Source organism: Narcine bancroftii, chromosome 7 (genome assembly GCF_036971445.1).
Source record: "Narcine bancroftii isolate sNarBan1 chromosome 7, sNarBan1.hap1, whole genome shotgun sequence".
Classification (NCBI taxonomy): domain Eukaryota; kingdom Metazoa; phylum Chordata; class Chondrichthyes; order Torpediniformes; family Narcinidae; genus Narcine; species Narcine bancroftii.
Genome location: NC_091475.1, coordinates 161548172 through 161573427, shown reverse-complemented (window position 1 = coordinate 161573427; position 25256 = coordinate 161548172). Strand labels below are relative to the sequence as shown.

Genomic DNA, 25256 nt, shown 5'->3' with positions numbered 1-25256 from the left:
TGATATAGCATTCGTCCAAGAAACACACTTAACTGAATTGGAGCACAAGAAATTAAAGAGAGATTGGGTAGGACATGTAACAGCAGCATCGTATAATTCAAAAGCAAGAGGAGTGGCTATATTAATTAGTAAAAATGTGCCATTTAAAATAGAAGAGGAAATAATAGATCCAGCAGGGAGATATGTTATGATAAAATGTCAGGTATATTCGAGTTTTGGAATCTACTTAATGTATATTCACCTAACGAAGAAGATCAAAAGTTTATGCAAGATATCTTTTTGAAGGTAGCTAATACGCAAGGGAACATACTAATAGGAGGGGATTTCAACCTGAATTTGGATCCAAATATGGATAAAACGGGGAAAAAAATTAACAGGAAGAACAAAGTAACCAAATTTATAATTAAATCAATGCAAGAAATGAAACTTTTGGATATATGGAGGAAACAAAACCCAAAAGAAAAGGAATACTCATACTACTCGGCTAGACATAAAACATACTCAAGAATAGACCTATTTTTGTTATCAGCTAGTATGCAGGATAGAGTAAGAAAAACAGAATATAAAGCGAGAATGCTATCGGACCATTCACCCTTAATATTGACAGTAAAGCTAGAGGACATCCCTCCAAGAATGTATAGATGGAGATTAAACCCCATGCTACTTAAAAGACAGGATTTTAGAGAATTTATTGAAAAACAATTAAAAAGGTATTTTGAAGTAAATACGGAATCAGTGGAAGATAAGTTTATACTATGGGACGCAATGAAAGCATTCATTAGAGGGCAAATAATAAGTTATGTAACCAAGATGAAGAAGGACTATAATCAGGAAACAGAGCAGTTGGAAAGGGAAATAGTAAACATAGAAAAAAAATTAGCAATGAAGGAAGATACAACTAAAAGAAGAGAATTGGCGGATAAAAAAATAAAATATGAAACATTACAAACATATAAGGTAGAGAAGAATATAATGAAGACAAAACAGAAATATTATGAACTAGGTGAAAAAACGCACAAAATCCTAGCATGGCAGCTTAAGACAGAAGAAGCTAAGAAAATGGTATTGGCATCAAGGAAAAAAGACAAACAAATTACATATAATCCAAAAGAAATTAAGGAAAACTTTAGAGAATTCTATGAACAATTATACCGAACTGAAAACGAAGGGAAAGAAGGGAAAATAGATGAATATTTGACTAAAATTGAACTACCAAAACTACAAATAGAGGAACAAAATAAATTAACAGAACCATTTGGAACAGTAGAAATACAAGAGATAATAAAAAAATTACCAAATAATAAGACACCAGGAGAGGATGGATTTCCAATAGAATTCTACAAAACATTTAAAGACTTATTAATACCACCCCTCCTGGATGTAATCAACCAGATTGATGAAACACAAAGCTTACCAGATTCATGTAAAACAGCAATAATTACAGTAATACTAAAACAAGGGAAAGATCCACTCTCACCAGTGTCATATAGACCAATATCTTTGCTAAACACAGATTATAAGATAATAGCTAAACTATTAGCAAACAGATTAGCAGAACAGGTACCGAAAATGGTAAATTTAGACCAAACTGGATTTATCAAAAAAAGACGCACAACAGACAATATTTGTAAATTTATTAACTTAATTCATGCAGTAGAAGGAAATAAAGCACCTACAGTAGCAGTTGCTTTAGATGCAGAGAAGGCCTTCGACAGAGTAGAATGGAATTATTTGTTCAAAGTATTGCAAAAATTCAGTTTACCGGAGAAGTATATTAACTGGATTAAAGCATTATATAAGGGACCGTTAGCGAAAGTGACAGTAAATGGACATGTATCAAAGCAATTTAACTTAAGCAGGTCAACGCGGCAGGGATGCCCACTATCACCTTTATTGTTTGTGCTAGCTATAGAACCACTAGCAGAATTGATAAGAATAGATAATAATATAAAAGGAATAAAAATAAAAGACAGGGAATATAAAATCAGTCTATTTGCGGATGATGTTATAGTGTACTTAACAGAATCAGAACTATCAATAAAAGAATTATATAAGAAATTGAAGGAATATGGAGAAGTGTCGGGTTACAAGATAAACGTAAATAAAAGTGAAGCAATGCCTATGAATAATGCGGATTTCTCAAAATTTAAGAAGGAATCTCCATTCAGATGGCAAATGCAGGCAATAAGATACCTAGGTGTACAAATAAACAAAAATCTAGGCCAATTATATAAACTCAATTACAATCCACTAATGAAAAAATTACAGGACGATTTAGAGCATTGGAAAGATCTACCACTAACACTGATAGGAAGGATAAACTGTATTAAAATGAACATTTTTCCAAGGATATTATACTTATTTCAGGCATTGCCAATACAACTGACAGAAAAATTCTTCAAAGAGTTAAAGAAAATAATAAGGAAATTTTTATGGAGGGGGGGAAACCGAGGATAGCACTAGATAAATTAACAGAATGGTATAAACAAGGAGGCTTACAATTGCCAAACTTCAAAAATTATTATAGAGCCGCAGAATTAAGATACCTATCAGATTTTTATCAAACAAGGGAAAAACCAGACTGGACGAGATTTGAATTAGATAAAATAGGGGAAAAGATACCTGAACACATATTATATAAATGGGTCAAAAAATTGGTACAACATAGAACTTCTCCAGTACTACATCATCTCCTCAATATTTGGAAGAAGATTCATGTAGAAAGAAATAAAACAAATTATCAATTACCAAAACTAATATTGACGCAAAATAAGCTACTCCCTTTTACAATAGATCACCTTTCCTTTCGAGAATGGGGGAAAAAAAAGGGATTAAAAGAATAGAAAATTGTTTTTCAGGAAGTAGATTCTTATCCTTTGAACAAATGAAAGATAAGTACAATATAACTGGAGATACAGCACTGGCATATTACCAACTGAGATCCTACTTGAAGGATAAATTAGGAAGCAATTTGAGTTTACCAGAGGGAAGTAACCTTGAATATGTGATTACAGATACAATGTTAATCAAAAGATTTATAACAAATATGTATATTAAACTGCAAGAAAAGGAGAATGAGGAAACAAATGGTAAAACTAAACAAAAATGGGAACAAGATTTAAATATAAAGATAAAAAAGGAAGTATGGGAGAAATTGTTCTGGAACGATGAGAAATACAATAAATACGAGGCTACGTATGATACAATATAATTGGTTACACAGACTATACATTACACCGCAAAAGTTAAATAAATGGGACCCAACAGTATCTGATAGATGTTTTCGATGTAAAAAAAGAAATGGGAACAATAATTCATGCAATCTGGACATGTGAGAGAGTAGAAAAATTTTGGGATGATCTCAATCAGATATTAAATAAAATAACAGAAAACAATATACCAAAGAATCCAGAGATCTTTATCCTAAGTAACATAAAAAACAAAGAATTTGGAATTGATTTGGAGGATGCACAAAAAAGATTTGTTAAGATAGCCCTAGCCGTAGCAAAAAAATGTATTATGTCAACCTGGAAATTGGAAGATAATTTGAAAATACAACAATGGTATATAGAAATGAATAAATGTATTCCATTAGAAAAAATAACATATAGTTTAAGAAATAATATTGAAATATTCGAACAAATATGGGAGCCTTACATTAAATACAATAGCGAAAACCTACCGGGGACAAACATTACCTAAGTTGATGGAAAGAGAAGGAAAGAAAAGAATGGACTCAGTAGAATTTCTGGTGTATTTTTGTTGAATGACAACATTGTCTGACTGGTTTAATGCAACCTAGATTGTATACCTAAAATGGATGGGGGGGGGGGGGTGGGGGGTGGCCTGGGAGGAGGGAGGAGAAAAAGTCACTGTATATGTGCGAAAAAGAAAGTGTATATCATGGCTAATGTGATTTATGGTGTGAAAAATAAAAATTTTTTAAAAAAAAACACAGCAACTGAGAAGGGTGGACAATGAATGAAAAACTCTGGATGTGAAGGGGCAAAAAAAGAAATCCCATTGCAATATTTAGTGAGGAATAAAGTAAGGTTTTAATCCCTGTGTAAAATTAAAATCTATTTTAAATTTAAACATAATCCTGATATGTCATTTTTTTTTTAAATCTAGCGAGAGCATCTTTTAAGCTGTTACTGGGGTGGAAATGGTTCGACAGCCCTGCACCATGATCCCAGCCTCCCATACTTGGAACAATATCGAATAAGCAGTTTCCAATTTGGCAGCCTTTTCTCCCTTCTGAGTCCATGGACCTGGGGTGCTCACACTAGTGATCTAGCCCAGAGGGCATTTCGACTTTTAGATGAAAATGCAGATTCTCTCATCGACTTTAAAGAACTGGTCATCTGCTTGGGTAAATACGTTTTCATTTTCTTTTGTGCAAAATTGTTGATGTAGATTTGTATACACGGTTTAGTACAAATTCAGGATTTTTGATATTTACAAAATAAGTCGCAAAAAAACTAAATTCCAATTTTTTTTACATAGATTTAATGTACTACGGTGACTTCAGTGAAAATCTCAGACTCTTGTACAGACTCCATGTTCCACCAGGTAAAGCAATCCTTGAGTAAAGCACAGAAAAATGAATTGTGCTTAATTGAAAGAGTTGACTTATTCTTGGTTCATTTCTGTTTGGGATCTGATTTTTGTACGTGATGCATGACTTGTATCAATGGTGCCTATATTTAAAAACCGTTATTGTTTGTAAATATACCAGGTAGTGAATGGTATCCCATGTTTGACTCTATAAATGTGCAGAAACTTTGTGCTTCCATTTTTGCCTGTACAATTTCATTAACTCCTCACCTCTGCCCTTCCTAACATTGAATTTTAGTCTAATTCTTATCCATTCATAGACTCTACATTCCTTATTTTATATCCTCATTAATTCATACAATTTTATTCCCAGCCCTGTCGATCATTTAGTTCTGAACTTTGGCTTTTGGTGTAACCAACCTTACCCAATTCCCACTCAACTTCTTGCATTTGTACCTTCTGCTACTTGTCTATGTTGTGGAATGGAATTCCTAAAAATTTGCATAAGCTTTAAAGTGGCCAAAACTTGGGCGCCTTGTCCTGCCTTTAGGTTATTAAATGTTAGAATTGGATTACTGTGATGTTAGGATTTTTATTTTATGTGTACGCACACACCTCTTGTACAATATTTATAAATGTGCTCTACTTGTTTCTGTGGATGTGTATTATTTGTGCCACAGTAAAAATTAATTATAACAGTTGCTATACCTCGGCAATTCAGTTGAATTAGTGTGGCTTGTATTTTTTTGAGGTTAGAGGTTAGGAGATAGTTCAGCAAACATGTGGCTGTCATTTTGTGTCCAAATTCCTTATTTGTCTTGTGGTTTGGCACCTCATTTTTTTTCTTCACCAGAGATGAGGGTCAAGTAGCTCCATTACTAATCAAGCACTTAGACAGCTGAAAAACTTAACACCATTTTATCTACATGAATATTTTAAGGAAACTGCAATATATATTTTTCTTTACTAAATTCTCTTTGAGCCATCTTGCATATAATAAATCCATTAAATAAATTACTGTGGGTATTAAAAGGCAAAGTGAAGTATTCAATTTGCAAAATGCACTGCAAACCAATTCTCTTAATGAGGTCTTCAAATAATTTATTTGTATTTAAGGTTTGTTACGTTACAAGGATTTGTATGGTTTGATCATTTGAAATGGTCTTTTTTTTAAGCTTGCAGTAATGAAGACACATCAAGCTTTTCTCCACTGAGAACTACATTCATTTCAAGTATTCAATTGGATTATTTTGACAAATCAAATAGCAAGTATACTTTTACTCTTTTCTTTGCCGTGTCCCCGAACAGTCAATTCTGTGAATGTATGAATTGGGAGCAAGAGTTTGAACAAGGCCTCTCCAGCATGCTATGCCTTGTAACTTGATAATCTAGAGCACTGAGTATAGAAGTTGGGAGGTCATGTTACAGTTGTACAAGACATCGGAGAGGCCCTATTTGGAGTATGGTGTTCAATTTTGGTCCCCGTACTGCAGGAAAGATTTGTAAGGATGTTGCAAGGAGTGGGGAGGGGGCTGAGTTGTAGGGAGATGTTGAGCAGACTAGGCTTTATTCCTTGGAAGTAGGAAGATTGGTGTGATCTCAGAGGTGTTCAAAATCATGAGGAATAGACCAGGTGAATGCAGTTTTTTTTGCCCAAAATAGGGGAATTGGAAACCAGAGGACATGGGTTTAGGTGAGGTTGGAGAGAATTAATAGGAACTTGAGGGCAAACATTTTTTACATAGAGGGTGGAGGGAGCATGGAACAGGCTGCCAGAGGAGGTGGTTGAAGCAGGTACTATTGCAGGGGTGGCCAAACTTGCTTAACATAACAGCCACATACCATAAACTTCAGATGTTTGAGAGCCGTAGCAATCATGCGATCGCAAGCCACCCCCACTAACACTAAATGGCATGTAAGGTATTGCCGCAAGCTGCACAGTACATGTCAAAGAGCCACATGTGGCTCGCGAGATGCGGTTTGGCCACCCCTGTACTATTGCAACCTGTAAGAAAACATTGGATACATGGATAGAATACTTTTAAAGGGATATTGGCCAAATGCAGGCAGGTGGGAGTAAGTGGGACATTTGACTGATCTGTGCAAGTTGGGTTGAAGGGGCTGTTTCCATGCTGTATGACTCCATGTTTCTCAACTTTATTGAAAATCCTAGCAGTAATTCTTGGATGATTTAAAAAAAAATCTTTCTACCAACAGTATTTTCTATCTCTTGATAACCTGTAAACTAATCAAATCGTTTGTAACCTATAGACCAGGGAATAAAAATAAGGTTAGCCTAATCTCACCACATAAATTAACTTGTTTTGGAAGTCTATGTTGCATTCCACCACATGTTCAATCTCCAATCCCAAACTATGGTGTCCAGAACAGTTTGAGTTCCTAGTGTGATCTAGCATGGGCTTAATAAACTTGAGCATCATTTACCATTCCAGGTGTAAATTTTATAACAGTTTTCCATACCTGTTCATGATCTATTTCATTAATCTGTTTCTTGAGGACTCCACTTTTTCTAGCATTATCTACAAACAATCTTGGATTACCGAAATTGAGATCCGTCTGCAATTTTGCCCTTTCACCCAATTTAACAATTCAATTTTCATTGCATATATCAACTGTCACAGATGCATTAAAATGTGGTTTATTTTGTAGTGAATAACTGTGCACTAGCGCACATCATTCTGACACACCACAGATCATTTTTATTCATTAAACGGATGTGGGCTTTTTTTTTGTAGGCTAAACAACATTTAATTGCCCATCCCAAATTTCCTTCGAGGAGACTGTAGTGAGCTGTTATCCATGAATTATGGCCGTAATCCAGTGCTGTTAAACTGGGAGTTCCAGGATTTTGGCCCTTCAATTGTGAAGCTTTGGCGATGTATTCCAAGTTAGGGTGGTATGTAATGTAGAGGGCAACTTGCAACTGATGGTGTTCCCTTGCTTTTGTTGCCTGCATCTTAGTAGCTAGCAGATAGTAAGGAGTTTAAATTGGTTGCTTCTGTGCATCCTTTAGACCAGTGGTTTTCAAACTTTTTCTTTCCACTCACATACCATCTTAAGTAATCCCTATTAGTGCTGATTAGTAAGGGATTACTTAACATGGTATGTAAGTGGAGGAAAAAGGTTGAGAATCACTACGCTAGACTCAATTGTTACTGAAATATTTTGCTTGTGAAAAATTGTCATTGGCCCATTTCCTTTGGAGTCATGAAACCGTGCACATAACGAGTCAATTAGGCATGATTAAAACAGTCGTTTTCTTTCCCCCCCACATACCACCTTAAGTAATTCCTTTCTAATCACAGAGCACTAATAGCATAGGAATTACTTAAGGTGGTATGTTGGTAGAAAGGAAAAAAGCTTGAAAACCACTGCTTTAGGTGGTACAAATTGCTGCCACGTGATATACTGAGTGAGGATGGGCTGCTATATTCTGCATGGCGTCAAGCTCCTTGAGTGTTGTTCCTCTCATCGAGACAACTGGAGTGTCCCATCACACTAGTGACTTAAAGAGCAGTTGAAAAATCAGTCTCGGAAGAATCCTGGCATTATCCATTTTCCCTGCTGACTCTTTACAGCTTCTCATTTTTTGAGTCTTTGCAGATGGTGTTCAGGCTTTGATGAATTTGGAGGTTAGTTTCTTGCCATGATTCATGCCCTCAAATTGCTCTTGGAGCCATATTGTATTCATGCCCACTCCATTTTGGTCTCTGGCCAGTGATAACTCCCAAGATCATGGGTTGTGGAGGGGAGGGAGGGGGTGTTCCAATGATGTATGCACTGAACATCAGGGATAGCAACTCGACTTTTGCTTGGATATATCATCATTGCATGGCACCTGACAACATAGTCCTCTATATTAGCCTTGATCATTCCTGTTGCTCAGTTCCCTTGCATAGCTCATGAAATTGAAAATAAATTAATACTTTTGCTGCACTCCATGAGAGATGCCTTCAGGTGGCTCATGAAAGTACTTGTGTTCAGACATTGTCCTAGATATTATTGTAATTACCTCTTAAATTTGGTCATTTATTACATATCAACTATTCATCAACTCCTGAGCTAACTTCAGTCCAATCAGCTCAGGATTTAAAGGATAGTTGAAATTTAATAAACCTAATTTTAAAACCTTAAAGATTGAATTTACATGTTTCATGTTAGCGTAACTATTCCCTGCTGTTCTCCTAGCCTCTTAAATAGCAGTGACCTGAGAAATGATTTCTGAATAGAGAATGCAATTAAAATAAGACATTTCAAATGTTGACAATTGCTTTAAAACCCTGGTTTAAAAATTGGATTCCGTGTCATTATTTCCTCCATTCCTGTATTTTCCTTGTGTTACTTTATGTGGTGAGATTAGGCTAACCTTACCTTTATTCCCTGTGCTATCTGATTTAGCATTAATTTTCTCCGAATGCTTGCATTCTCCTCTCATTTAAAATACTGGTGTGAAGCAGACATGTCCACCATTTTCTAGGAGGTGGATATTGAATATCCTTCATCTGTTGACAATTGCCAATGAGGTGAACAAGATCCACAGCTGAAACTTTAAAAATTGTTGGTGTAGAGAATGGATATGCTGCTAAATTTATGGTTTTTGCTCCTTAATTATGGGTATATCCTCCAAAAGCTGAAGCAATTGACCATCAACACCAGTTGAAAAAAATGCTTGAAGATTTAGTTAAGAGCAAAGAAGCCACAAAAGATCTTCCTCTGATGAACCAGGTATGTACATTTTTTAAAAAGATTACTCGTAAGGAAACAAAATTGGAAATGGTAACTATCCAAAAGAGCGTGTATTTAGGGTGTACAATTGACATTTGTTTTCTAGCCATTTTTTGTTTTTATTTTTTTTGCTTATTTTCCTTTTTTGATCCCGAAAATACATTTTTTGTTTATTCTCTTGTAGAACTATATTATTACACTAATTTCAAGCCGTTCCTCGTGATACCATTTTGGCACTGAATTTATCCTACCTGGTCAGATTTCCGATCCATTCAAATATTCTTCCTGCTCCTTCATCTATGTCTAATGTACTTACCACTGCAGTAATTTGCACAATAAACCAAATTATAAATGGAAGTCTGCATTGTTAATTCCCTGCAAACGTGCTCTCGTCTATGAATTTTTGGACACCTCAGTGAAATTACATGGTCTAGGGCTGGATCAATTTTTGCTATGTTCTGATCTTGGTAGTTTTAACTTGTACGATCAGCCCATCTAACCATGTTCTGAAATGCATGTTAAAAATGTCTGGAGCAAACCACCCACATCATTACCCTAAACTCTTGGTCACCTCCATTTTGATTGTGAGAATAAAGCAAAAATGTATTGCTGGGGCCATCCAAATTTGAAAAACCACTCTTTTTTGCACCATGCCCCTCATTATTTGAACCGACACAAAGGTGTGTTTCCAGATGAATATTATTAGAAACTACATATTCAATCACCTTGTCCTGCTTTTCGGGAATGGCAGAGCATTTCAGTACAGAAACTGGCCCTTCAGCCCTTCTAGTCTTTCCTGAACCTTTTGTCTAGTCCCACTGACTTGCACCCAGTCCATAGCCCTCCATGCCTCTCCCATCCATGTACCTGTCCAAATTCTTCTTAAATGTTAAAATTGAGCCCACATTCACCTCTTCGGTTGGCAGCTCGTTGCATATTCCCATCGCTTTCTGTGTGAAAAAGTTCCCCCTAAACTTTTACCCTTTCATTCTTAACTCGTGTCCTCTGGTTTACATCTCACCTACCCTCAGTGGAAAAAGCCTATCTACATTTACTCTGTCTATCCCCCCTCATCTATCAAATCTCCCCTCATTCTTCTGAGCTCCAGGGAATAAAGTCGTAACCTGTTTAACCTTTTCCTGTGACCAAGTTCCTGAAGCCTGGGCAACATCCTTGTAAATCTTCTCTGCACTCTTTCTATCTTATTGATACCTTTCCTGTAGTTAGGTGACCAAAACTGCACAGTACTCTAAATTTAGCCTCATCAATGTCTTGTACATCTTTACCATAACATCTCAACTCGAATACTCAAAACTTTGATTTATGAAGGCCAATATGCCAAAAGCTCTCTTTATGACCCTATCTGTGATGCCACTTTCAGGGACTTATGTATTTGTATTCGCAGATCCCTCTGTTCTGTTGAACTCTCCAGTTCCCTACCACTTACCATGTACGTCCTTTCTTGATTTCTCCTTCCAAAATGTAACACTTCACACTTGTCTGCATTGAATTCCATCTGCCATTTTTCCAACTGGTCGAGATCCCTAGAACCATATAACAATTATAGCCACCTAACACTACTGACCTACACGCAACCTGTAACCCTCTAATCCTTTCCTGTCCATATACATATCTACCTTCTCCTTAAATGGTAATATCAAGCCTGCTGCCACCACTTTGTCTGGATGCTCGTTCCACACCCACCACTGAAAAAAGTCCACTCCTCATGTTTCCTCTAAACTTTTTCCCCCTAACTTTCAACTCATGTCCTCCCATTTGCATCCCCCCCATTCTTAAAGAAAAAAGCCTCTCCATGTCAACTCTATCTATACCCCTAATTTTAAATAGCTCAAACAAATCCCCTCTCAACTTTCTACACTCAAAGGTTAAACACATTTAGTTCTTTATTCTTTAATCTATAACATAAATCCTGTAACCCTGGCAACATTCTCTCCAATTTGTTGATATTCTTCCTATACTTTGGTGATGTTTGTACATTTTTGAATAAATTCATGTTTTGTAGGTTTCTTTAAAATTGCTGTTTACATCAATTTGCGATTTATTAATTCAGAATACTTAATTTCACACTTGGGTGTTTTATTATTTTGCTCCTCTGTTCAATGCAATCTGTTCAACTATCAAATTTAGACTGACCATCTCTGACACCCATTTTTCAGTCGATGGAAATTAAGTTTTGTTTTACTGTGATGTTTTAGATTTGGTATAAAATGTATCTGATTTTCTGCAGAGAGAGTTCATCCAGTTTTGCAAGTCTTTGTACAGTATGTTTCGAGAAGACCCGGAGGAGAACAATCTTTATCAAGCCATTGCAACTGTCACTACTCTTCTACTTCAGATTGGGGAAGTAGGACAAAGACTACACAGTTCAAGCAGCTTGTCCGAACTGCCAAGTTCTGAAAAATCGGAGATGCTGACACCAACAGGTGGGACAGATGCTGTTTTTGAAGAGGACATACACTGTAATAATCCACTGTCACAGCCTGGAGTAGATGACTGGAATGTGTCTTTTGAGCAAATTTTGGCTTCCTTGTTGACTGAGCAATGCCTTGTGAACTTTTTTGAAAAACCAGTAACTATAAAAAGTAAACTTCTACATGCTGAGGCAAATCAGTACCAACAGAGAATGAATCTGACTATCCATTAACCAAATGGATTTGTTTCAGCGCTGGCAGCTGAAATTTAAGATGTTTATAATAAAACCATGTTGGGTGTGATGTCAAATTTGCTGATAGTTTGTGCATTTTTGAATAAATTCATTTTTTGTATGTTTGGTCTACTTGTGATTTCAAATTTGTAGCTCTATTAAACAATCAACCAGGCAGAAAGTCAAGTTACTGTTTATTCTTTTAAACCAGTTGAGTTTCAGTTTTCATCAACATTGACTGTCTGTAAACCTGCAAAGCAAAATGTATGCATGTCAGATATCCAAGTGAAGGTGTCAAGCTCTAACTAAATCATCAATTGTAGCTTATCTAGTGCACAATTTGTCACTGCTTTTGCTTGCTTAGGACTTGTTAACCAGTAAAGAGCATTACTGGCCTGCCGTTCAATAAAATTACCTGCACCATGTTGATGATACAAAATAGTACAAGAATAAAAAGCTGGTTCAAAGACTTGTTACCTTGTTACTGGTGATAATACACTCTATTTTAGTTAAAACATGACAATTTAATAGTGATGGGAGAAAAAAAAAATCACAAACAGTTTTTTCAGGAAGACAAGGTCACAACATTGGTAAGTGAATTCTATTCAATCAACTATAGCAATTGAGGTAAGGAATTAGAGTATTAAAGAATTAATTTACAGGAAGACACTCTGACATTTCTAATTCTAAACAAAGATTAGATTGTAATCCGTCTGTAACCTGAATGTGAACTAAAACTTGTATTCTGACTACAAGTTTTGGTGAGCTAATTATCAATTTGCTCTTAAAATTTAAAAATTGTTGAGTAACTGCAGGGATTTTTTAAAAATAAAAGCTCCGAATTACCCTGACAACACGAGAGCCAAGATGTTATTCTGCAGTAAGTGGCTGGAAAGGGGTAAAAAAAAATATGCCAAATTAAATGTTTCTATTTTGTAAACATCTTACCTTTGTATGATGTGACAGGAACATAGGTTACCAATGTGTAGAGTTTGTTTGGAGAGTCCTCATCCTCATTCCGTTTTCTAGATAAACGCACACGAATTCGATAGGGAACATTCCTGGAAAAAACACCATTTTGTATTAGCATTCAAGCTTTGGAAAAACAAACAATTTGAAGATCATAATAATTCAAGGCTTCAGCTATCAATTAATAATAAATGTACTTTAATCCTAAACTGCAAATGGAATAGGGCATTTCATTCTCACTCGGTGAGATTTAAAAACACAATACCAGAAGAACTCTACTGGTTAAGTGACATCTGAAACAAGTTTTTCTCCAAAGACGCTGCTTGGCCAAGTGGTTTTGTCATTTGTTTTTAACATCTGCTTTTTTGCTTGGGATTCAAGTTTAAATAAACCAAACAGTACTTTGACATTCCAAATACCTGGAGTAATTTGCAGTTGATGTGTTAAGAATTGAAGTACCAATTGCACCACTGCAAACGTTATAAAGTTAACCTCTCCCTACAAAAGTACATACTGCATCAGAATAAGATCATTTCTTTACAAATGTGGCATAAAATATAATCATCTTGGGGAATACACTATATAATGAAGATCCAGTTTCTGATTTGATCATCTGAAGAGTAGTTGATCCCAAATTCAATTCATTAAATTGAAGAGGAAACCTAAGACAAAGAAGTGGAATTAGACCATTTGTCTCATTGATCCCCTGCCATTCCATTATGACTGATTTACTATCCTTTGCAACCCTTAATTCTCTTATCACGAAACCATCTATCCCAGTGGTTCTCAACCTTTTTCTTTTCACTCACATACCACTTTAAATATGCCATAGGTGCTCTGTGATGAGTAAGGGATTGCTTATGGTGGTATGTAGGAGGAAGGAAAGTTTGAAAATGACTGTTTTAATCGTACGTAATTGTCTTGTGATGTGCATGGTTTCATAACTCCAAGGGAAATGGGCCAATGACAATTTTTCTCAAGCAAAATATTTCAGTAACAATTGAGTCGAGTAGTGATTCTCAACTTTCCCTTCCCACCCACATCCCATACTCATCACAGAGCACCGATGGCATAGGGAATATTTAAAGTGGTATGTGAGTGGAAAGAAAAGGTTGAGAACCACTGACCTATCCTATCTTAACACTACCCACAGGGATTCTATATCTTCTGCTCTTAGGTCTCCTCTTTCCAAGGATTTACCAACCCTTCCTGCCGATACACTGTGTCTCCTTGGATGTTTCATCCCAGCTGTGATTTTCTTTCAGAGATACCCACCTATAGTCTCCATTTCCAGTTGCACCACCACATGATCGACACTATTCTTTGTATCGCATGTATTTAAATACAAAACTTTCAGTCCCACATTCATCACCCTTTTCAATTTTGTCTCCAGAGTACAAATTAAATTCTTATCCTTAGTCTACAATTCCCCAGCCGAACTAAGGGATGATTCTAATTTCAATTCAACAGTTACCACATCAATTAGTAGAGCCCACCTACAAGCACACAAATTTGGTCATTGCCTTTCCTAAATCAGTTTATAGCCATATCAGTCACTATTGAAATAATGAAATGTAGAAAGCCAATTTTCATACAGCAAATGTCTACAATTAAATAGCTATTAATCAGGTGATCTCTTTGTGGCAGTTAACTGAGGGACATTATGTCTACTGAGGAGAAACAACTAAGTTTTAACCCAAAAACCTAGGGCAAATTTTAAAAAAATAGTAAAATTCTTACATTGGCACTGCGGAAACAGCAGTTTTGTACTATTGAACACAGTAACATTTCAGTGAAGCCAATATGTTTTAAGGGAGCATAGGCAACAAAACCAGGTAAGTTTAAAGGAATTGAGGTAACCTAAGCGAATAGCTAGGGCAATACCAAAGCCAAGCCCTGAAGAGTAGAAATGAAGACAGGACCTGGAGAGGTAGGTGCAGATTATCATAATTTTAATGTGAAGAGGCAGTATGCAAAAGCACGGAGAATCCAGGCATAACCAAAGCAAACAAACATGTAAGTGTTTCTGATGGATTGCAGTGCAAAAAAAATCCAGTGAAGAAAGGAGGTCTTTCTATGCAAACAATGATGTGCTATAGACAGAATCTAGGGGCAGCTAAATGAGAGCAGCTGATAACTGGCATGTGGCAATTGTTTAAGGACCAACAAATTATAATACAGGAACACCACATTCCAATGCTAAGGAAGAGCAAGGTCAAGGAACCTTGAACAATGAGAAAGGCCATCAACTTAGTCAAGAAGAAAAAGGAAGCATATGCTAGGTTCTAAAAACTACAATCAGACAGAGCCCCAGAGATATAGGAAAACCAAAAGTGACCATGAATTATCATTGGGAAGAAGGATTAAGGAAAAAAAAAATCCAATGCATTTTGTAGAACATCGAACAATACAGCACCTTTGATGTTGTGCCAACCCATATATCCCTTACTTAAAAAAACTACTAAACCTTCCCTACCCCATAACCCTCTATTTTTCTTTCATCCATGTGTCTAAGAGTCTTTTAAATGCCCCTAATGTTTCAGCCTCCACCACAATCCCTGGCAAAGCATTCCAGGCACCCACAACTCTGTGTAAAAAAAAAACTTACCCTTGATGTCTCCCCTAAACTTCCCTCCCTTAACTTTGTACACATGTCCTCCTGTATTTGTGGATGCTGCCCTTAGAAAGATTCTATGCTTCTCATAATCTTGTAGATCTCTATCAGGTCTCATCTCATCCTTCTACGCTCCAAAAAATCCCAGCTCTGCTAACCTTGACTCATAAGACTTGTTTCCCAATCCAGGCAACATCCTGGTAAATCTCCTCTGGACGCTCTCCATTGCTTCCACATCCTTCCTATAATGAGGTGACCAGAAATGAACACAATAGTCTTTAGTGAGACCACAATAAGTGTGGTTTTACCAAAGATTTGTAGAATTGTAACACTACCCCAATAATGAATCCAAGCATCCCATAAACCTTAACTATCCTTATCAACCTATGTGGCGACCTTGAGCAATGGATTTGCACCCCAGGGTCCCTCTGTTCATCCACACTGTTAAGTAACCAACTATTAAGCCTGTACTCAGCCGCCTGGCTTGTCATTCCAAAATGCATCAACTCACACCTATTCAGATTGAAATCCATCTGTAACTTTTCTGCCCAACTCTCCATCCTGTCTATATCATCTTGTAATCTTCAAGAGCCTTGAGCTCCATCAACAACTCCTCCAAACCGTGTCATCCACAAACTTACTGACACACCCATCCACCTCTTCATCCAGGTCATTTATAAAAATCACAGATTCCTGCGACACTCCACTAATCACCGACTTCCAGGCAGAACACTTCCACTACTACTCTGCTTTCTTTCAACAAGCCAATTTTTTTATCCATACAGCTAATTTTCCACTGATTCTGTAACTCAATACTTTCTGGAGTCTCTCATGGGGTACCTTGTCAAATGCCTTGCTAAAATCTACGTTGATCACATTTACCCCATACCCTCATCAGTTTCTTGTTACCTCCTCAAAATCTCAGTAAGGCTTGTGAGGCATGACCTTCCCTTCACAATGCCATGCTGACTATCCTTGAGAAGACTGTACTTCTCCAAATGCTCAAAGATCCTATTAAGAATCATCTCCATTTGTTTACACACCACTAATGCAAGACTCACTGGTCTATAATGCCCAGGATTCTCCAATCCTCCAGCACCTGCCCTGCGGTCAAAGAGGATTCAAAGATCATTGTTACTGATCCAATTATCTCTTCTCTCACTTGCTACAGCAGCCTGGGGTATATTGCACCCAGCCCTGGGGACTTATCAATCTTCCACTTCCTTAATCTCCACATACTCCAGCATACAGGCCCGTTCAATTTTGATCTCACCATGATCAAGGTTCTTTTCTCTTGTGAATACTGACACAAAGATTTCATTTAGGACCTCCTCAACCTCCTCCAGGTCCAGGCACATGTTGCCTCCCTTATTCTTTGACAGCCTCACCTTCATTCTCGTCACCGTTCTGTTCTTCACATACGCATAGAATGTCTTGGTGTTCTCCTTAATTCTACATACATACCAAGACTTTCTCTTAAGCTCCTTCCTGATTACCACATACTTCTCATGTGCTCTTCCTGGTTTCCTTCTTCCTTTATCTAATGTATGCTTCCTCCTTCCTCTTGACTAGCTGCCTGACCTGTTGCGTCAGCCATGGGTTCCTTTTTCCTACCATCTTTTCCCTGCCCTGAACCCAGCAAATTAAACATCCAGTGTCCAATCTATTCTCGCTAGTTCCTGCATAATTAGCTCTTCCCCAGTTAATCACTTTCCCAGTTTGATTTTTTATGTACTTTTCCATGGCTATGCTGAAGCTAAGGGAGTTGTGGTCACTCCACCCCCCCCCCCCCCCCCCCCCCACTGAGAGATCTTCCACCTGACCAGTTTCATTCCCCAGAACTAGATTCAGTATGGCCTCACATTTCGTCAGCCGGTCCACATACGTGTCAGGAATCCTCCTTGTACACACCTGACAAATTCAGCTTTATCAATCCCTCTTGCAGTCAGTTGGTGCCAGTCAATATTAGGGAAGTTGAAATCACCCATAAGTACAGCCCTGTAGTTCCAGTACAATTCCAAAATCTGCCTGCTTATCTGCTCTTCAGAATCCCGAGGGCAATATCAGCCCTTTAGACTACTCCCAGCAGTGCTAGCTCCTTTCCTATTTTTGACTTCCATCCACACTGACTCATTGGACACTCCCTCTGCAGCGTCTTCCCTTTCTATAGCTGTGATACTATCCCTGCCCAGTAATGCTACTCCCCCCACCATTTTCTACCTCCCATACAATTCCTAACACCTAAACCCAGGTACCTGCATCAGTCAATCTTGCCCTTCCTCCAGCCAAGTTTCAGTAATGGGCACAATATTGTAATTCCACATACTGATCCATGCTCTGGTTCAACCCCATTATTCCTAATACTCCTAGCAGTGAAATACACATTTCAACCCCTCTGACTGGCTACCTTTATCATTTCTCCCCTGCCTGTCCTTCACCCACTCAGAGCACATAACATCATGCTTTGGTCCTTCAACCCTAATCTCTGCCCTCACATTCTGATATCTACCCCTCTGCCAAATGAGTTTAAATCCTCCCCCAAGCTCTAACAACCTACCCACCCGGATATTTGATTCCCACCCCCCACCCCAAAACAGTTCAGAAGCAGCCTGACCTTTTTGTACAGGTCAGACCTTCCCCAAGAGATCCCAATGATCCACAAATCTGAACCCCTGCCCCCAACACCAACTCTTTCACCACCCATTCATCTGCCACAACTTCCTGTTCCTACCCTCTCTGGCGTGTGACACAGGCAGCAATCCTGAGATTACCACCCTTGAGATTCTGCTTTTTAAATTGTTTCCTAACTTCCCAATATTCCTTTTTCAGAACCTCATCACTACTCCTATCTATGTCATTGGTCCCCATGTGGACCACAACATCTGGCTGCTTGCCCTCCCCCTCCAGAATGCTGTGAACTCAAATCAGAGACGTCTCTGACCCTGGCACCTGGGAGGCAACATACCATCTGGGAGCCTCGATCTTGTTCACAGAACCTCCTATCCACTTGTCTAACCAACAAATCCTCAATCACCATCACTCTACTTTTCCCCCATCTTCCCTTCTGAGCCAGGGTGCCAGCATCTGTGCCAAAGACGTGACCACCTCCACTTGTCCCTGGTAGGTCACCTACCAAACCCCAACAGTATCTAAAACTGTATGCTTGTTGTACATTTACATTAAAAACAAGAGGATGTCAAGGAAGAGGATAGGACTGCTTGCGGACAAAAGAGGGAATTTATGCTGACTCAAGAGCAAGTGGGCAATAAAGGACAGAAATAGTGATAGGAAACAATGTGGAGATGCTTGTCATTAGAGGTCAAGAAAGAAGCAACTGAAGATTGATGGGGCCTTGACAAAGATGTTTACATCCTCATTAGTGACAGGACTGGAGAGTGGCTAATATTCTACCTTTGCTCAAGTGAAAAAGGTTATTCCTGGAAATTATAGGCCAGTAAACCTCACATCAATGGGAGGGAAACTATAGGAAAGGATGTGCATATTTGGAAAGATCATAAGATTAAGGGGTCACGTTTTACCAATTTGATTGAGATTTTTGAGATGGTGTAAGTCAGTGGATGTTAACTAAATGGACAAGGCATTTGACAAGCTTCCTCATTGTAGACTGCTTCAGAAAGTGCAGTTGCGTGGGATTCATGGCAAGTTATTAGTTTGAATACAAAACTGGCTGGCTCATAGAAGACAGAGGGCAACAGTGGAAGACTATTATACAGGTTGGAGGCCTGCAGTGTTCTGCAGGGACTGGTGTTGTGTCCTTTGTTGTCTGCGATATACTGTATATAAATGACTTGAATGAAAAAGGTGAGCGCTTAGTAAATTTGCAGATGATACAAAGATTAGTGGAGTTGTAAAGGGCTATCAAATACAAGGTATAGATCAAAAAGATTGATCAATTACAGAGCAATTGTAGATGGAGTTTAATTCTGACAAGTATGAGGTGTTGCACTTTGGGAGGTCAAATGTAAGGGGATTAAAACCATTGATCTTAGACATGTCTAAAGGTCCAAATCCATAGCTCATTAAAAGCAACCATACAAGTAGGTTTGGTGGTAAAGAAGGTGTATGGTATGAGTATAAACTTTGGTTAGGCTGCACTTGTGAATACTGAGTGCAATTCTGAATTCTGGTTGCCCCATTCCAAGGAAGTGGAGGCTTTTAACAGAGAGCAGAAGGCATTCACTAGGATGTTGCCTGGTTGAGAGGGTATGAGTTATGGACAAACTCGGAGCCTAGAAAACTGAGAGACAACCATTTATCATTATAGAATCATGACAATCAGTGATAGAACAGACAGCCAGAATCTTTTCCCCTGGGCAAATGTGCAAATAGGAGTGTTGGGGGAGGGTTTGAGAGAAATGAGCAAGACGGTTAACTTTACAGAGAATGGTAGGTGTCTAGAACAGTTAGCAGAGTAGTTGTGGCAGCAGATACAACAGTAGCTTTCAGGAGGCAGCTGGGTTGATACACAAACTCGAAGGGAATGGAGGGATACTTACCAGGTGCAAGTAGTGCACTTTTATTTTGATTTCAACATCATCTTTAGCACAGACACTAGGGCCATAAGGCCTGCTACTGTGCTGTCCTACGTTCAAATTACATATATTGTGTCATCAAAAGCAAGGGCAAAGAAGCATATACAATCAATCCTCAACTTATGGCATCTGTACATGAAACCAAAAAAAATATCAAAAACATAAAATTACAGTAGCCGGATACCACAGCACGCACCCAACTGCGGGAAACCAGAGGTCAACATATGTCCAACTTACAGCCATTTCAAGATCTGACCGATCTATCAGAACAGAACATTGACATATGTCAGGGAATGGCTGTATAGCCATAGATACAAAATAGACAGTCTCAAAAATTGAGGATTGAACATTTGTTTCTCAGACAGCGAAGTAGATAAAAAGTGGAATTTCCATTGACCAAGTACCGAACCACAACCCCTCTAACCTACATGAATGATTTATCTGAGTAACAATGCATTAATCTGCTGGATTTAAGACCAGAATCCAAATCACCCCAAACATGAGAAAAATCAAGCCACCACAAACTGAGAAATGATGTTAACTTGTCACTGACCTCACACCCTTGGCCCACACAGCCTTGTTTAGACGAGTATCTATGCGGACGTCAGGAGTGCCCATTTCCTTCACAGCAAATTTTCGAATCTCCTTAATAGCACGTGGAGCACGTCTCTTAAAACCACTTTAAAATAAAAATTTAAGTTGTTAGTTTGTGAAACATCATAGAACATTACAGCACAGAAACAGGCCCCTTTGGCCCTTCTAATCTGTGCCAAACATTATTCTGCCTAGTCTCACTGACCTGCATGCAGTCCATAATGCCTCCAATCTTAGTGTCATCTGCCTGAAAACAACTTATTCCATTCCATGCATTCTAGATCCTTCCTCATTTCCTCAAAACTGGCCTTTTCCAATTTAGAACCTCAACCAGAGGCCCAGACCTATCCTCCATAATTAATTTGAAACTAATGGCATTATGTGACGTGCCCACGTTATTGAGACTCCCAATTTGAAAGTAAAATCAAATACACTGCAACTATTTAATCCCCACTCTATTCAAACTCTTCACCGTTCATGATTTTTTAAACAAATTTCTGAAATAACTGCGTTAAAAAAAGGCATTAATTCAGCAAATTCTCAGATTCATTTTCAAAACAGCAGGTATCATTGGTATTACATATATATGGCAAACAGAGCACAGGAATGCCATAGGAACCACCACCCCAACCCCATCCAAATAGCACCCATCTTGCCAAGTAGTGCCCTTGCCCAACTTGCATCCAATCCCCAAGCAGTAATCAGGGATGCAGTTCTGCCAGACCTCAGCAGAGTGCCGCTCCGGCACCTCTGTAAAATAAGCCTAGAGGCAAAATAAACAAATGGGGAATTTAACAGCAGCTGCATACAGGGGATTTTATGAAAGTAGAGGATGGGGAGAGGAGTTATGGTGAGATTGTGGATGAAAAGAGGATTTAATCTGATGCGGGATTTTAACGTGGGTTTTGCATTGTCTAATAGACGGTGTCAGTACAAGGATTATTAGTCCACATAGAGAGGTGTGAGGGACTAGGATTAAATATATACAAGAGTGAAAAAAAAATTGAGAACACTGTTCAAATTTGCTCTGAACCCTCAAATATGAAATTCAGGAACCGGGCTATTTGAAGGCATCACAACCCAAGCCTGCACCACCCTAGGCTGGCTGCTCCTGGGGAAGGGTATAGGACCATATGGTTGGGTTCACACAAGAAATTTGTACCTGAGACTCTTTAGATGAGGAATAAACACTGTGGGCCGTCGACAAGGGGTGGAAATGTCGGGCTCATCTTAAAAATTAGTTTCAGTAGGAAGATAACTTTCGTGATGGATAACATTGAACTGTGCAATGCAGGGTTGCCCACGCTAATGTCGTTGCTTTGAGCCAGGTGCCATGCTATTGTTTGTTGTTGGTCTTTGTACACAGCAACATTCTCTCGTCTCTACTCAAACCTTACTCCCTACAATACTTTCAGTACGTGCTTTCAAGCTGCCTTGTAAAATGGGGTTAACCCTACTCACAAGGCAGCTTGAAAGGATCCGACCCAGTCAATGAGCTCCAAAATCAACCGGATCCCTGCCCTACCTCAGAGGTAGTCAGGGAACCCAGTTATACTTACCTGGGTCTCGACCACCAGCAGCTTGAAAACAAAAATGGCTGACCCACTTACTCCTGTGACGTCAGAACTTGTGTGCTGGCATCACAGGGAAACCCCGGGTGAAGTGCCTGCCATGATGGGGGAGAGGGGGAAGAGAGAGGAGTCGCTGCCACGTTGGGGGGGGGGGGGGGGTGGGCCACAATTGGGGGTAGTGAGGTCGATGATGCGGGAGAATGCCACAATTGGCGGGGGCAGAAGGATTGGCTGCCACGAGGGCGAGGTTGATTGGGGTGACGGACAGCCGGTGGGGGCAGGATCCTCCTCAAATTGCTGGGTTGGCTATTTAATGGGTCCACCACCCCCCCCCCAGCAACTTAAAAGGTGCTGGAAGCACCTTTGCCCCACTAATTGCACCTGGGTCCCAGGAGGGCCACCCAGGTGCTGCATCTTAAAAGCACCATGACTGACTGGCAAGCAGGTCCACCACTCTTCGGGTTAAAAAAAGGGGAAATCATTTTAAAAACGCAGAAAATGACTTTTAAAAACACGGAAAATTCACGTACCCGTTAAAATTGAAAAGAAATACAGTTTTTAAGGCAGAGTTCGGTAAGAGTTTTATAATTAAGGGGAATTATGGTGGTTAAACAAAATCCCTCGTTTCTTTGACGGGCCCGAAACGTTTTTTTTCTAACAGATGCGATCGGAGTGTTTGCAGAATTTTGATTCCTTTAATTTGGTTCCTTTTGACTTACATGCCATGGATCCGCTTGTGCACATTTATTGTATATTCGCGGGTAACCACCTCGTTAATAGCAGAACGGCCTTTCTTTTTCTCGCCACCTTTCTTTGCCGGAGCCATCTGCGGACAGAACAGGATCGATTAGGCGGAGGATTAAAACTCGTGTTCAATTTCAGCGGGATCCGCATCACCGCGGGGCCGGCCTTGCGGCCGAACCGAGCCTGGCGCCCTTTCCCCGGCCTAGGCCCCAGAGCTGCCGCAGACCCAGGAATGCAATCGTCCGCCAGGCGGGAGGAAATGGGGCCCGAGACCGAGGCCCTTGTTCCATGGATCCGTTCTGCCCACATGACCGTGAAGGTGCGAGCGTTCTGGCGGCCAGATGCATGTAGATTGTCACAGCTCCTACTTACTCTGCCGAGGGAAGGTCGGAAAAGGAAGGCGGCCTCGGGCGGGCGGGTGGGGAGAGGAATGTTAAGAAGCACTTCCGGGGCAGAAGGGTTAAGAAGCGCGTCCGGGGCGTTGATTGAGAAGCACTTCCGGGGCAGCAGCGCCCATGTTCGCCCTCCCTCCATTTCTCCCTTCACTGAACACGGTGATGAAACGTTTTCCCCCCCAGAGTGACCCGAGGGCCCCAGCCCGGTGCAAGGGCTCCCTGAGGAAGGATCGCAGTCTGGGATCTGTCCGCTGCCGGGCTGGTGGGGGAAGCCCCTCAACCCGCTGAAGGGGAGGAACCACGGCACTGGCAATGCTGCAGAATGAACACACAAATAGGACTAGGGATGGTGAAAGTCTGCACTTGTTCGCCTTTGTGTCTTCTTTTCTTTCTTTGGCTTGGCTTCGCGGACGAAGATTTATGGAGGGGGTAAAAAGTCCACGTCAGCTGCAGGCTCGTTTGTGGCTGACCAGTCCGATGCGGGACAGGCAGACACGATTGCAGCGGTTGCAAGGGAAAATTGGTTGGTTGGGGTTGGGTGTTGGGTTTTTCCTCCTTTGCCTTTTGTCAGTGAGGTGGGCTCTGCGGTCTTCTTCAAAGGAGGCTGCTGCCCGCCAAACTGTGAGGCGCCAAGATGCACGGTTTGAGGCGTTATCAGCCCACTGGCGGTGGTCAATATGGCAGGCACCAAGAGATTTCTTTAGGCAGTCCTTGTACCTTTTCTTTGGTGCACCTCTGTCACGGTGGCCAGTGGAGAGCTCGCCATATAATACGATCTTGGGAAGGCGATGGTCCTCCATTCTGGAGACGTGACCCATCCAGCGCAGCTGGATCTTCAGCAGCGTGGACTCGATGCTGTCGACCTCTGCCATCTCGAGTACCTCGACGTTAGGGGTGTGAGCGCTCCAATGGATGTTGAGGATGGAGCGGAGACAACGCTGGTGGAAGCGTTCTAGGAGCCGTAGGTGGTGCCGTTAGAGGACCCATGATTCGGAGCCGAACAGGAGTGTGGGTATGACAACGGCTCTGTATACGCTTATCTTTGTGAGGTTTTTCAGTTGGTTGTTTTTCCAGACTCTTTTGTGTAGTCTTCCAAAGGCGCTATTTGCCTTGGCGAGTCTGTTGTCTATCTCATTGTCGATCCTTGCATCTGATGAAATGGTGCAGCCGAGATAGGTAAACTGGTTGACCGTTTTGAGTTTTGTGTGCCCGATGGAGATGTGGGGGGGCTGGTAGTCATGGTGGGGAGCTGGCTGATGGAGGACCTCAGTTTTCTTCAGGCTGACTTCCAGGCCAAACATTTTGGCAGTTTCCGCAAAGCAGGACGTCAAGCGCTGAAGAGCTGGCTCTGAATGGGCAACTAAAGCGGCATCATCTGCAAAGAGTAGTTCACGGACAAGTTTCTCTTGTGTCTTGGTGTGAGCTTGCAGGCGCCTCAGATTGAAGAGACTGCCATCCGTGCGGTACCGGATGTAAACAGCGTCTTCATTGTTGGGGTCTTTCATGGCTTGGTTCAGCATCATGCTGAAGAAGATTGAAAAGAGGGTTGGTGCGAGAACACAGCCTTGCTTCACGCCATTGTTAATGGAGAAGGGTTCAGAGAGCTCATCGGATGTCCCCCAAAGTTCCTCAACATGATTATCCAACTGCACGAAAACCAACAAGGTCGGGTCAGATACAGCAATGAGCTCGCCTTTGTGTACACAATGTGAAAAGGCCTTGCACTCTGTGTGTGTGTGGACACACGCCCACTCCATACAGTCCTCTCCCATAATGTTTGGGACAAAGACCATTTCCCCCCCCCCCCACTTTATTTGCCCCTGTTTTAAATTTGTGATAAAAAATTCA

General features: G+C 40.1%; 2 protein-coding genes across 4 annotated transcripts in view; one reads left to right on the top strand and one right to left on the bottom strand.

Moving 5' to 3' along the window:
* The window catches only part of LOC138739287 (TBC1 domain family member 8-like), a 93415-nt gene extending 80978 nt beyond the window's left edge, over positions 1-12437 (top strand). For 2 of the 3 annotated variants that reach the window (XM_069891052.1, XM_069891054.1), the window contains 5 exons: positions 4132-4372; positions 4507-4572; positions 5733-5822; positions 9209-9303; positions 11552-12437. In XM_069891052.1, the coding sequence (XP_069747153.1) occupies positions 4132-4372; positions 4507-4572; positions 5733-5822; positions 9209-9303; positions 11552-11968 (909 nt within the window). In that variant the 3' untranslated portion in view covers positions 11969-12437. The remainder of the gene's footprint in view (positions 1-4131; positions 4373-4506; positions 4573-5732; positions 5823-9208; positions 9304-11551) is intronic. The other variant, XM_069891053.1, reaches the window with a different exon arrangement.
* Positions 12146-23493, bottom strand: rpl31 (ribosomal protein L31). Its single transcript, XM_069891058.1, has 5 exons — positions 23386-23493; positions 22989-23095; positions 20658-20783; positions 12917-13029; positions 12146-12218 (listed from the first exon to the last, which is right to left on the bottom strand). The coding sequence occupies exons 2-5, from the start codon at positions 23093-23095 to the stop codon at positions 12187-12189; spliced, it is 378 nt and encodes a 125-aa protein (XP_069747159.1). The 5' UTR covers positions 23386-23493; the 3' UTR covers positions 12146-12186.
* Between the last annotated feature and the right edge of the window lie 1763 nt (positions 23494-25256).